Source organism: Muntiacus reevesi, chromosome 7, assembly GCF_963930625.1.
Source record: "Muntiacus reevesi chromosome 7, mMunRee1.1, whole genome shotgun sequence".
Lineage (NCBI taxonomy): Eukaryota > Metazoa > Chordata > Mammalia > Artiodactyla > Cervidae > Muntiacus > Muntiacus reevesi.
The window spans coordinates 35,928,368-35,943,271 of NC_089255.1; the positions used below are offsets into that span (position 1 = coordinate 35,928,368).

General features: G+C 38.1%; 1 protein-coding gene across 15 annotated transcripts in view; it reads left to right on the forward strand.

The window, feature by feature from the left end:
- MGA (MAX dimerization protein MGA) overlaps positions 1-14,904 on the forward strand; it is a 151,829-nt gene that overhangs the window by 92,731 nt on the left and 44,194 nt on the right. For all 15 annotated transcript variants that reach the window (XR_010663944.1, XR_010663945.1, XM_065941005.1 and 12 more), the window contains exons 6-9: positions 1,473-1,604; positions 1,820-1,924; positions 2,652-3,325; positions 6,860-7,208. Coding sequence is in view for 13 of the 15 variants with exons in the window: in XM_065941005.1 (XP_065797077.1) it covers positions 1,473-1,604; positions 1,820-1,924; positions 2,652-3,325; positions 6,860-7,208 (1,260 nt within the window). In the remaining 2 variants the exon portion in view is untranslated. The remainder of the gene's footprint in view (positions 1-1,472; positions 1,605-1,819; positions 1,925-2,651; positions 3,326-6,859; positions 7,209-14,904) is intronic.

The window sequence follows — 14,904 nt, forward strand, 5'->3', positions numbered from 1 at the left end:
GACTCTAGGACTATGCAGTCAGGAAAAATGTCCAAATTATATTCCCTACAAGCCCATACAAGCAGTCTCACAACACTGAACAGTTATTACCATTTTGAACATAGTACACTGAACACAGTATCCTACAGCTAGGACGTTGATTACTTCTAAAAGTTCTTAACTTGGCCAAACAGTATCACCCTCATTAACACAATTCTGCATAGTATTCCTTTGCTTATGGTCCTTTCTTCTAGATTGAAGCCTTTTATGGCTACATCTGTGTTTTAACACTTCTCCGTTGAAGAGGTGGGGGTTATACTGTGGAAAAGTAATAGCTTTTGGAAAGGTTCTCAGAATATTTTTGGCAGCCACATGTATGTCAAACAATATCCAGTAAATTAAAGATGAACATATCCCATTATATAGCAGTTCCACTCTTGAGGAATTGCGATAAGGAAAAACTAAATGCACTAGAGAAGCTTTCATACGTGTTCATAGTTGTGATAGACTTTTTTGTACAAGATGTACAATTACACTGCAGTATTTTTTTGTAATAGTTTAAAATAGGAAACAGCTTAATTCTCATCAAGAGGAGAATGGTGAATAAATGAGAGTCGTTCATAATCTGGGATAGTGTACAACAGTGAAAATAAATCATGTAGATATAAACCTGTCAACATAGACAAATCTTTGATGTAAAATGTTAAGGGAAAAAAGGTAAAAATATAGGTAAAATAAATGCTTTCCCAATACCTACAGATAAGCCATAATATTTATAGGCTCCATTAGCCATAAATGTCTTAATAATAACTAAAGAATTAATAACCTTCACCAGGCTAGATGCTCAGACTGTTGCATGTTTGTATTAGAGGTCCTAGAAAATCTCTGGGCTATAAAGTATTAAAATACAAAAGATCCGAAGTCTGCTATGTTTATGTATTAGTTATCTATTGCTGCTTAACAGATTGCTACAAACTTAGTGCCTTAAAACAACGCACTTACTGTCTCAGGGTTCTGTGGGTCAGGTGTTAGGGCATAGCTTAACTGGGTCCTCCTCTTAAGGTATCACAGGATTGCAATCAAGATGTCAGACTTGTCTCCTCATCAGAGGTTTGACTGGGGAGGGATCTGTTTCCAGTTTCCCTCAGGTTGTTGGCAGAATTTTTATCCTTGCAGCTCTTTCAGGATGGATGACACACTTACTCTTATATTATCACATATACATAATATGTACATCCCATCCCTTTTGCCACAAGTTAGAAGCAAGTCACAGGGCCCACCAACATTCAAGATAGAAAGGGGAGGATTTTATAAATATATAATACCCAGGAGGTGAGGATCATGAGGCCACCTTAAAGTCTGTCTGCCACTTTCAACTTTTATTTCATCATTACTGCTCTCCACTTATTCTTTATTATACCCCTCCCTCCCCCTTCCCCCCAACCAGAGATTAAAAAATACCCAGTGTGATTCTTTTTTTTTTTTTTTTGTAGTGGGTTTAAAATTGAATTCAGTGGATCCAACAATGAGCATTGATCTTAAGTACTTGGGAGTACAGCTACCTTTGGCTCCAGCCACTAGCTTTCCATTCTGGAACCTTACCGGAGCCAACCCTGCCTCTCCTGGTGAGTGCATAGTATTTGTAAGGTCAAACAGGTTTGTGATAAAAATAAAATGCTACCATTGTTAGAGACATTTAGGATACACTAATTAAATCCTTTATCTAGTGGTGAGTCTTAACTATGATTTATACATTTTAGATGAAATCTTAGTAATTAATTAGATATTAAATATTGGCTTCGTGGAATTTTGATCGTCTCTTTTACTTTTACTTTTATAGATGCTGGATTTCCCTTTGTTTCTAGGACAGGGAAGACAAATGATTTCACCAAGATCAAGGGGTGGAGGGGAAAGTTTCATAGTGCTTCTGCATCTAAGAATGAAGGTAATCAGCTTTTTAAAAATTTAAAAATACGTTCTGAAACATGTGGCCAAAGACTCTTGTTAAAAGTAAACCTTGGTTGTTTTTCTTTATCTCTTCTTTCCATGCTTTAAAATAAACTGAAAATAATTATCTTGCTTTTTTTGTTCATTTTTGTGTCCTGTAGTCCCTGTCCTGGGGTTCAGTCCCTAACCATGTCAGACTTAAATAATCATTGCAGCCTTTTCAAACTGCACTTCCTTTCTATTCCTATAGTTAGAAAAAGCATTATTTCAGAACTGTATACTTCAGAGCTGTATAGTGATTTCCAATAATGTTATAGTACTTCAAAGTAAACTTCTAAATCCAATCTGAAATCTAAATTTTGATTGTGTGTCTGTTGGTCTCCTTTCTTAGTGCATCTCCTTTCACACTGCAGTTGTTTGCACTTACACTCTAACTTGATAAATTTATCGTTTGTTCAATATAATTTTTCTCTTTGAATCTTTGTACAGTATTATAATAGTGTAATGCTTGTCTCTGTTAAACTTGCTTTTTCTTATTCCTTAAAAACTAAATTTTACACTCCTGTTTTTGTGCCCTTAGCTTTTTCCCTTACTTCTGAGGAGGGACAGTTTGGAAGGTCTGGTAGCTTATAAAGGAATGCTCCTGACCTTTTTAAGTGTATTTTTCTAGAGACATAAATATCTGTCTTACATTTCTTTAAGTATCTGTATATCTTTATTTCTAGGTGGAAATTCTGAAGGTCCATTGAAAAACCGTTCTGCTTTCTGCAGTGATAAGTTGGATGAATACTTGGAAAATGAAGGCAAGCTGATGGAAACAAGCATGGGTTTCTCTTCTAATGCTCCCACGTCGCCTGTGGTATACCAACTTCCCACCAAGAGTACCAGCTATGTTCGAACACTTGATAGTGTGCTGAAGAAGCAGTCTACCATTTCCCCTTCTACCTCTTACTCTTTGAAACCTCATTCTGTACCCTCTGTCTCTAGAAAGGCAAAGTCTCAAAACAAACAGGCAACTTTCAGTGGCCGAACTAAATCATCTTATAAATCCATTTTACCATACCCTGTTTCACCAAAGCAGAAACACACTCATATGATTCCTGGAGATAAAATTACCAAGAATTCTTCAAGCACCACCTCAGAAAACCGGGTGAATAATTTGATTGTGCCAACCTTAGATGAAAATACACTTCCAAAGCAAATTAGTTTGCGGCAGGCACAGCAGCAGCAGCAGCAGCAGCAGCAGCAGCAGCAACAGGGATCTCGCCCCCCAGGCTTGTCTAAATCTCAAGTGAAGTTAATGGATCTGGAAGACTGTGCACTTTGGGAAGGAAAACCAAGGACCTATATCACTGAAGAGCGAGCAGATGTATCCTTAACAACTCTGCTTACGGCTCAAGTAGGTATCTTTTGTTTTCCAGAAGTATATTAGTCTTGTCGAGAAAAATTAGGTCATTAGGAGAAATGGGAATGGGGCTTTTTGGCAGGAGGATGGGGTGTTTAGTTAACTTAATGACAGTTAAGGAAATGTCTTCCACATTTGTTCTTCTTTATCAACTAGACACCAAGTGTAGATTTTTCCTGCCAGCAGAGAGAGATTGGACAGTTGTGCTTTTGAATTGTCCCTCTCCTTTATAAAGGCAGCTGACTATTCTGAACATTTCTAATTTCATTCTCCAACATGTGGGCAAGTACATTTACTGTCTTGTTAAAACAGCTTTGAAAACTCTGCTTAGAAGGTATTAAATCCCAGAAAATGCCCCAAATTATCAACCTACAGAGAACACGGTTTTGTCTTTTATAAAATTACACATTAAGAAATTTTCATTAATTGTTGATTCACCTATGGTAACATAGGTGAATGGTATGTCATAGCCTTGGTGTATGTGAAACGATACAGCAGCATGTGGATAAGTTTTCTGTCATGAAATTTCTGTAGTTTACCTTCCATATTTTAAATTCTGTGACTAAATTCTAGAGCTGAAGATCATCAGATATTGGGACTAAATATAAATTTTATCTTTAAAATAAATCATTCCTAAAGACTTTTCATTTCAGTTCAGTCGCTCAGTCATGTCCTGACCCTTCGCGACCCCATGAACCACAGCACGCCATGTCTCCCTGTCCATCACCTACTTCCGGAGTCCACCCAAACCCCTGTCCAATGAATCCGTGATGCCATCCAGCCATCTCATCCTCTGTTGTCCCTTTCTGCTCCTGCCCCTAATCTTTCCCAGCATCAGGGTCTTTTCAAATGAATCAGCTCTTCGCATGAAGTGGTCAAAGTATTGGAGTTTCAGCTTCAACATCAGTCCTTCCAATGAACACCCAGGACTGATCTTGAGGATGGACTGGTTGGATCTCCGTGCTGTCAACGGGACTCTCAAGTCTTCTCCGACACCATCGTCCAAAAGCATCAATTCTTTGGCGCTCAGCTTTCTTCATAGTCCAACTCTCACATCCATACATGACTACTGGAAAAAAACCATAGCCTTGACGAGACGGACCTTTGTTGGCAAAGTAATGTCTCTCCTTTTTAGTATGCTATCTAGGTTGGTCATAACTTTCCTTCCAAGGAGTAAGCGTCTTTTAATTTTATGGCTGCAATCACCATCTGCAGTGATTTTGGAGCCCAGAAAAATAAAGTCAGCCACTGTTTCTACTGTTTCCCATCTATTTGCCATGGAGTGATGGGACCAGATGCCATGATCTTAGTTGTCTGAATGTTGAGCTTTAAGCCAACTTTTTCACTCTTTCAACATTCACTTTGATCAAGAGGCTCTTTAGTTCTTCTTCACTTTTTGCCATAAGGGTGGTGTCATCTGCATATCTGAGGTTATTGATATTTCTCCCGGCAATCTTGATTCCAACTGGTGCTTTCTCAAGCCCAGTGTTTCTCATGATGTACTTTGCATATAAGTTAAATAAGCAGGGTGGACAATATACAGCCTTGACATACTCCTTTTCCTATTTGGAACCACTCTGTTGTTCCATGTCAAGTTCTAACTGTTGCTTACTGACCTGCATACAGGTTTCTCAAGAGACAGGTCAGGTGGTCTGGTATTTCCATCTCTTTCAGAATTTCCCAGTTTGTTGTGATCCACACAGTCAAAGGCTTTGGCATAGTCAGCAAAGCAGAAATGGATGTTTTTCTGAAACTCTTGCTTTTTCGATGATCCAGTTTGATCTCTGGTTCCTCTGCCTTTTCTAAAAACCAGCTTGAACATCTTGGAAGTTCACGGTTCACGTATTGCTGAAGCCTGGCTTGGAGAATTTTAAGCATTACTTTACTAGCGTGTGAGATGAGTGCAGTTGTGCGGTAGTTTGAGCATTCTTTGAGATTGCCTTTCTTTGGGATTGGAGTGAAAACTGACCTTTTCCAATCCTGTGGCCACTGCTGGCATATTGCTGGCATATTGCATGCAGCACTTTCATAGCATCATCTTTTAGGATTTGAAATAGCTCAACTGGAATTCCATCACTTCTACTAACTTTGTTCATAGTGATGCTTCCTAAGGCCCACTTGACTTCACATTCCAGGATGTCTGGCCCTAGGTGAGTGATCACACCATTGTGATTATCTGGGTCGTGAAGATCTTTTTTGTGCAGTTCTTCTGTGTATTCTTGCCACCTCTTCTTAATATGTTCTGCTTCTGGTAGGTCCATACCATTTCTATCCTTTATGGAGCCCATCTTTGCATGAAATGTTCCCTTCGTATCTCTAATTTTCTGGAAGAGATCTCTAGTCTTTCCCATTCTGTTGTTTTCCTCTATTTCTTTGCATTGATCGCTGAGGAAGGCTTTCTTATCTTTCCTTGACAGTCTTTGGAACTCTGCATTCAAATGGCTATATCTTTCCTTTTCTCCTTTGGTTTTCGCTTCTCTTCTTTTAACAACTATTTGTAAGGCCTCCTCAGACAGCCATTTTGCTTTTTTGCATTTCTTTTTCTTGGGGATGATCTTGATTCCTGTCTCCTGTACTGTGTCACGAACCTGCATCCGTAGTTCATCAGGCCCTCTGTCTATCAGATCTAATCCCTTAAATCTATTTCTCACTTCCACTGTATAGTTACAAGGGGTTTGATTTAGGTCATATCTGAATGTTCTAGTGGTTTTCTCCACTTTCTTCAATTTCGGTCTGAATTTGGCAATAAGGTGTTCATGATCTAAGCCACAGTCAGCTCCTGGTCTTGTTTTTGCTGACTGTATAGAGCTTCTCTCCATCTTTGGCAGCAAAGAATATAATCAATCTGATTCCAGTTATGCATGTATTTTTCTGTTCTCTTTTTATTAATTACCATATAGCAGGGGTCAGTAAACAGTTTCTGTAAAGGGGCAGATAGTAAATACTTTTGGCCTTGTAGGCTTTATAGTCTCCGTTGCAGTTTCTCAACTCTGCTATTATAATGCCATAGATGTTACGTAAATGAGTGGACCTGGGTGTGTTCCAATGAAATTTTACTTAGGTAGCAGACTGAATTTGGCCCTTGGGCCTTAAGTTGGTAAACCCCTGCTCTATAGCATTATGTGTGATGTCTGTTTAGAATAAGTTCATCCTTGTTGATATTTTGGCTCATAATTAATTAAACTATTGGAGAGGGGAATGGCAGTCTACTCCAGTATTCTTGCCTGGACAATCCCATGGACAGAGGAGCCTGGCAGACTACAGTCCGTGGGATCGCAAAGAGTTGGACCTGACTGAGTGACTATCGCTAACACTAATTAAAATATTTGTTCTCTTATCTGTGCTATGCATTTTAGAATGGGAGATTGCTCAGACTTCTGGTTATATTCCTACTTTGTCTTCTGAATCTGAACTAATCTTATACTGTTTGTACTGAGTGCTCGGAATAGAAGGCGGCAGACCAGTATATAATCGTAACTTGTTAGAGGATGATTTAGTAGATTTATAATTTTCTACTCTTAACTTTAGGCATCTCTCAAAACTAAACCCATTCACACGATCATAAGGAAACGAGCCCCTCCATGCAACAATGACTTCTGTCGATTGGGGTGTGTATGTTCAAGTCTAGCTTTGGAGAAGCGCCAGCCTGCTCACTGCCGCCGACCAGACTGCATGTTTGGCTGCACCTGTTTGAAAAGAAAAGTTGTACTTGTTAAAGGGGGATCCAAAACTAAGCATTTCCAGAGGAAGAGTGCTCATCGTGATTCAGTATTTTATGATAATTTGGGTGAGGAGCAAAAAGAAGAAGGAGAAGAGGGAGTCAAAGAGGAGGAAGAACAATTGAAAGAGAAAAAGAAGAGAAAGAAGCTAGAGTACAGTGAGTATTAAGAATTAAGACCAGTTTTTTTTTCCCAAATAGTATGGTTATTTGAAAATGTATCTCAGGTATAAATTTAATCTTCTTAATCAGTGATCTCATGAGAATTTAATTCTTAATATTTTTAAAATGCTCTTTGTATATGGCATGTGTGACATATACAGACCTGCACTCATATGCTTTTTTAATTGAAATTTTCTTTTTTTTTTTTGAAATTTTCTCTTGAAGATAGCTCTTCTGTGTTAAATTCGAATCTTCTCTCAATTTCATTTTTTCCTTTTCTACTGTATCTTTTTATTTTGTTTAAATAGATTGACTAATTTCACCATGTAATTAAAGTTTCTTGCTCCTTAGTTTATTGGTGGATTCTTTAGTGTTTGAGCCACCAGAGAAACCCTCTTAGTTATTAGAGGATTAATATTCCAGTTTTGGCAGTTTATGTTTACATTTGCTTTTGTTTGCCATGTACTTTATTCAGTCAGATTGGATGATTAATATTTTAATATATGTTCTTCCAGTATTTTCTGTTCATCTACTTGTGTGTGTATATATTTTTTATAGAAATGAAACTTCTCTATATATGGTAACTTTTAGAACTTTCTTATCATAAAATCATGTTCTGCTTTCTGTATTAACAACTGTAGCTCTATAGTTTTAGTTTTAATAGCTTTGTATTATTACAGTTCTTTTGGTTGGATATTTAGCTTTTCTGGGTTTTCAAATAGTATGGTGATGAACATTCATGTTCAGTATAGGCTATTAAAAGTAGAATTGCTGTGACAATGAGGATTTTTTAAACATTTTTAAATGTTTCTACAATTGTACCAGCTACACAGTTACCAGTAGTTGGATAGTGCCAGTTCTATGTTCTTGTTAGATATTAAAACTGATAGGCAGAAACTGATGTTTTATCTTAAATTTATATTTCTATAGTGATAGGTTTATCTTTACTAAATTTTATTGGAGTGGTTTTGTTTTTTTCCCATATGTTTCCATGAGCTTTATTTTTCTCCAGGTTGTAATTTTGTAATTTACATTTTAATTTTCTTCAGAGTTCTTCCCATCTCCCTTAGGCAAAGGAAAATCAGAGATGACATGGTTAGGTCTAGTAGTCTCTTCTTTTTATGATTTTGGTTCTTTGGAATCTTAGAAAGTCTTTCTCTATCCTCAAGATTAAAAAAAAAATTTAGATTAGTAAATGGTCTTAAAAAATTAAGTTGTTAATATATCTGGAATTTATGTGATATTTGTAGTAGGGCATCATTTCTCCCTCAAATGGCTAGCCAGTTGTACTGTTACTTGTTGAGAGTAAATACTTGACTTACTGGTGTGAAATGTCATCTGTGATACAGGACATGAAAATATACCAGTATTTGGGTCTGTTTTTAGTCTCTGCTGTTCATTTTGTGACCAGTGCCAGGCTATTCTAATTGCTATTTCAGTAGTCAAATAAGGTACTCTACCTGCATGAACTTGTTGCAAATATGATTTTAAAAGTTTAGAATGAAATATAATACAAAGTTATTAATTTAGTTTTTCCCATATCTACTTATTGAATTTACCCCATCTTGCACTTACAGCAATACTTTTCCACTTCGAAGCAACGGAAGTAAGTTACAAAAACCACAGCAGGAGGAATGCTGTATATCTGTTAGGTTTATTACTTTGCTTTCTTGGTAGAGACTTCACCTTGTGTCTTAATTAGAGTTAAACTCCAGAAGCTAGCCAATTATCAAAGAATATTTTGGCTTTCTCACTGGGATAGTCCTTAACAAAAGACATTGTCTACTATGTTCTAGGAGCCATTAAGTTTCTTGTACTGTTAGGGAACAATGGGTAGAGGAGGGAAGATATTTTTGTAATGATTGCTCGGTAAAAGGAGTAGAAATAGGGAAGAGTTCTTGGAGGCAGAAGTGTTGCTGAGACTGAAAATAAAGATAAATATAGAAACTGGAAGAAGTTGAAATCTAGCAGTGTTTTGCGAAAAGGTAGGTGGAAAATGAGAAAAAAAAATTGCTGATGATTAAAAAGAGTTGGAGAAAGTTAGGAGAAAATGAAAGAGAAATTACTGGAAGAAATGATGGTAGAGGGCCTTCCCTGGTGGTGTAGTGGTTAAGACTCCACGCTTCTGCTTCAAGGGGCACACAAAGTCTATCTCTGGTCAGGGAACTAAGATCCCATATGCTGTGTGGTGTGGCCAAAAATAAATAACTAAATAAAACTAATAGGGTAGAGTAGAATAGAACAGAAAGAAGTGGTGATAGAAAATGTCTCAAAACTGAAGAACATGACATTTCTGATTTAAGGGGCCACTGAATTCCAGGCAGTTAAGAATTTTAAGGTGACTATGTAGACACGTTCTTCTGACATTTCAGAACACCGAGAGTGAAGAATATATCCTGAACTCTTTTTAGAAGAAGCCACTTTTACTAGGAAGGATTTCGAATCAGTTTGGTGTCAAAGAGATCATCAATAACCCTGGATGTTTGAGTAATATTTTTAAAGTCAGAGTTGAATAGGGATTGGATGAGTTTTTAATCTAACACTCTTGGCCAAATTATAAACCATAATTTATAATTATGCATGAAATAGAGATATATTAAAACATCAGAATGCAGGAAGTTGATCTGTTACAGATTCTTGGTTACTTTCTTGAGGTTGTGGTCCAGAAAATGAAAAAAAAAAAAAAAATTCAAGAAATAAGAGATAACATCTAGTGAGTTATGAACACAACCCAAGAGAAAACAATCTTAGGATGACTGCTATAGACCAAGACTATTAAGCAAGCAGTCTAATTTAACATAGAAAAATCAGAAGATGCCGAGAAGACTACCTTTAAGAGTATATTAGTTTTAAGAAATGACATGGTTAAGAGCCTGGATGATTCATGATTAGGTGAAAGTACATGCCAACTTCATCATTTAACAAAAGAATTGAAAACACAGGAAGGAAAAAATTTGTACAGGAAAATTATGGTCCAACTATTGTATGAACCAGTACAATTTTTGGTAAAGTTTCGAGCAATTAAGAAAAGAGGGACTTCCCTCTTAGTCCACTGGATGAGAACCCACCTTCCGTTATGGGGAACACTGGTTCAGTCCCTGATCTGGGAACTAAGATCCCACATGCTGCATGAAGAATAATAATAATATTAATAAATTAGTAAGAAAAGAGGATCTATTGAAGAATTTGAAACAGATTTAGTGATATAGAATTACATTTTCTTCTCCTTAGGGGTCAGTCACGTTAGTTGATTCTACACGGATTGATAGGGCTTCCCTCATAGCTTAGTTGGTAAAAAATCCACCTGCAGTGCAGGAGACACCAGTTTGATTCCTGGGTTAGGAAGATCCCCTGGAGAAGGTATAGGGTACCCACTCCAGTGTTGTTGGGCTTCCCTTGTAGCTCCGGTGGTAAAGAATCTGCCTTTAATGCGGGAGACCTCTGTTTGATCCCTGAGTTGGGAAGATCGCCTGTAGAAGAGAAAGGCTACCCTCTCTAGTATTCTGGCCTGGAGAATATACAGTCCATGGAGTCCAAAAGGATCGAACACGACTGAGCTACTTTCACTTTCTTTCACAAGGATTGATCACATAAACATAATTGACTAAGCAGATGTATGGATATTTTGATTTTTAGAATCTGCACATACAAATTGTTGAAGTTCCAAATTTTTAGGATAGAAATTAGTACCACAAACCATGACAATGTGAAAGTAACTCTGTAGCTGATGAAAGTTGAGATATGGGACAAGTTTAGGATGCTAATTTCCTTATCTTTCATCACACTGAGTCCCTAGCTAATGCTAAAAGCGTGGAGTTGAGTATAAAGTGTTTCATTTAGGATTATTGAGATAACCATTAAAACTGAACACAAATGGTTGAAAGTAGTCACTTGTGGGACTGTGACACGGTGTGGTGGAAGACGTGCCTTTCATTTTTGTGTCATTTTGTATAGTTTGAATTTTTAGTGTTTTTGAATTTATTCTACAGTTAATGTATAAATTAAATATTAGTGTTTTTGATGTGTGAAATGTAGGCATTTAAGAATTGCTTTTTTTAGTCATTGTAATAGACTTAAATTTTTTTCTGTGATTAGCAGCCCATTAATTCATTGATGTGGAGAGAGGGACGCTAACAGTAGTTCAGTTCAGTCGCTCAGTCGTATCTGAATCTTTGTGACCCCATGAATAGCAGCACGCCAGGCCTCCCTGTCCATTACAAATTCCCGGAGTTTACTCAAACTCATGTCCATTGAGTTGGTGATACCATCCAGCCATCTCATTCTCTGTCGTTCCCTTCTCCTCCTGCCCCCAATCCCTCCCAGCATCAGGGTCTTTTCCAGTGAGTCAGCTCTTCCCATGAGGTGGCCAAAGTATTGGAGTTTCAGCTTCAACATCAGTCCTTCTAATGAACACCCAGGACTGATCTCCTTTAGGATGGACTGGTTGGATCTCCTTGCAGTCCAAGGGACTCTCAAGAGTCTTCTCCAACACCACAGCTCAAAAGCATCAATTTTTCGGCACTCAGCTTTCTTCACAGTCCAACTGTCACATCCATACATGACCACTGGAAAAACCATAGCCTTGACCAGACAGACCTTTGTTGGCAAAGTAATGTCTCTGCTTTTTAATATGCTATCTAGGTTGGTCATAACTTTCCTTCCAAGGAGTAAGGGTCTTTTAATTTCATGGTTGCAGTCACCATCTGCAGTGATTTTGGAGCCCAGAAAAATAAAGTCTGACACTGTTTCCACTGTTTCCCTGTCTATTTCCCATGAAATGATGGGACCAAATGCCATGATCTTAGTTTTTTGAGTGTTGAGCTTTAAGCCAACTTTTTCACTGTCCTCTTTCACTTTCAAGAGGCTTTTGAGTTCCTCTTCACTTTCTGCCATAAGGGTGGTGTCATCTGCATAAGGGTGGTGTCATCTGCATATCTGAGGTTATTGATATTTCTTCTGGCAATCTTGATTCCAGCTTGTGCATCTTCCAGCCCAGCATTTCTCATGATGTACTCTGCATATAAGTTAAATAAGCAGGGTGGACAATATACAGCCTTGACATACTCCTTTTCCTATTTGTAACCACTCTGTTGTTCCATGTCAAGTTCTAACTGTTGCTTACTGACCTGCATACAGGTTTCTCAAGTGTAGGTCAGGTGGTCTAGTATGCCCATCTCATACAGAATTTTCCACAGTTTATTGTGATCCACACAGTCAAAGGCTTTGGCATAGTCACCAAAGCAGAAATGGATGTTTTTCTGAAACTCTTGCTTTTTCGATGATCCAGTGGATGTTGGCAGTTTGATCTCTGGTTCCTCTGCCTTTTCTAAAAACCAGCTTGAACATCTTGGAAGTTCACAGTTCATGTATTGCTGAAGCCTGGCGTGGAGAATTTTAAGCATTACTTTACTAGCGTGTGAGATGAGTGCAGTTGTGCGGTAGTTTGAGCATTCTTTGGGATTGCCTTTCTTTGGGGTTGGAATGAAAACTGACCTTTTCTAATCCTGTGGCCACTGCTGAGTTTTCCAAATTTGCTGGCATATTGCATGCAGCACTTTCATAGCATCATCTTTTAGGATTTGAAATAGCTCAACTGGAATTCCATCACCTCCACTAGCTTTGTTCGAATGTTCCCTTGGTATCTCTAATTTTCTTGAAGAGATCTCCAGTCTTTGCTATTCTGTTGTTTTCCTCTATTTCTTTGCATTGATCACTGAGGAAAGCTTTCTTATCTCTCCTTGCTCTTCTTTGGAACTCTGCATTCAAATGAGAATATCTTTCCTTTTCTTCTCTGCTTTTTGCTTCTCTTTTTTTCACAGCTATTTGTAAGGCCTCCTCAGACAACCATTTTGCCTTATTGCATTTCTTTTCCCTGGGGATGGTCTTGATCCCTGTCTCTTGTACAGTGTCACGAACCTTCATCCATAATTCATCAGGCACTCCATCAGATCTAGTCCCTTAAATCTATTTCTCACTTCCACTGTATAGTCATGAGAGATTTGATTTAGGTCATATCTGAATGGTCTAGTGGTTTTCCCTACTTTCTTCCATGTAAGTCTGAATTTGGCAATAAGGAGTTCATGATCTGAGCCACAGTAAGCTCCCGGTCGTGTTTTTCCTGACTGTATAGAGCTTCTCCATCTTTGGCTACAAAGAACATAATCAGTCTGATTTCGATGTTGACCATCTGGTGATGTCCATGTGTAGAATCTTCTCTTGTGTTGTTGGAAGAGGGTGTTTGCTATGACCAGTGTGTTCTCTTGGCAAAACTCTATTAGCCTTTGCCCTGCTTCATTCCATACTCCAAGGCCAAATTTGCCTATTACTCCAGGTGTTTCTTGACTTTCTACTTTTGCATTCTAGTCCCCTATAATGAAAAGGACATCTTTTTTGGGTATTAGCTCTAAAAGGTCTTGTAGGTCTTCATAGAACTGTGCAACTTCAGCTTCTTCAGCGTTACTGGTTGAGGCATAGGCTTGGACTGCCGTGATATTCATTGGTTTGCCTTGGAAACGAACAGAGATCATTCTGTCATTTTTGAGATTGCATCCAAGTACTGCATTTCGGACTCTTTTGTTGACCATGATGGCTACTCCGTTTCTTCTAAGGGATTCCTGCCCACAGTGGTAGATATAATGGTCATCTGAGTTAAATTCACCCATTCCAGTCCATTTTAGTTTGCTGATTCCCAGAATGTTGACATTGACTCTTCCTGTCTCCTGTTTGACCACTTCCAATTTGCCTTGATTCATGGACCTTGACACAGGGACCAGTCTTGTCTAACTCAGTGAAACTAAGCCATGCTGTGTGGGGCCACCCAAGACGGACTGGTCATGGTGGAGTGGTCTGACAGAATGTGGTCCACTGGAGAAGGGAATGGCAAACCACTTCAGTATTCTTGCCTTTAGAACCCCATGAACAGTATGAAAAGGCAAAATGATAGGATACTGAGAAGGGAGCTCCCCAGGTCAGTAGGTGTCCAATATGCTACTGGAGATCAGTGGAGAAATAACTCCAGAAAGAATGAAGGGATGGAGCCAAAGCAGAAACAATACCCAGTTGTGGATGTGATGTGATAGAAGCAAAGTCCAATGCTGTAAAGAGCAATATTGCATAGGAACCTGGAATGTTAGGTGCATGCTAACATTATTAGATAGTTTTTATGAAGAACACTCTATAAGGGTTATGTTATTTAAATCTTGAAACTTTTTGTGATAAGGAGGTTTCTCCATTTTACAAATACACTAATTGAGTGCTTAAGCATTTGAGTGGCTTGTACCTCAAGGTCACATTGCTGTTAAGTGAGCAATAGGGATTTGAACTCAAGTTTTCCAAATCTTTGTGTTTTTTCTACTGTGTAAGATATTCTGAAATTTGGCCTTCACTTTTATCACCTGTTTACTCTTTTGTTTGTCTAAAAATACTGCAGACAGTATAAAAGCACCACTTAGCTGCTGTGGGGCAGTACCATGACAAAGGATAAAAATCTGGTATTCCTGCTTTCTCAGCCTGCTTTGAATTTTGTTGGAAATGTGTACCTGCAAGTTAACTTGATGTAAAGAGAAGATCAGTAAAATTGATATCTGTAGGAAACTGATTAGGAAAAACAGAGAATACACCAATTATCAATATCAGGAATGAGAAGTGACATTACTACAGACTTTCAAAGGATAATAAGGAAATATTAGAAACA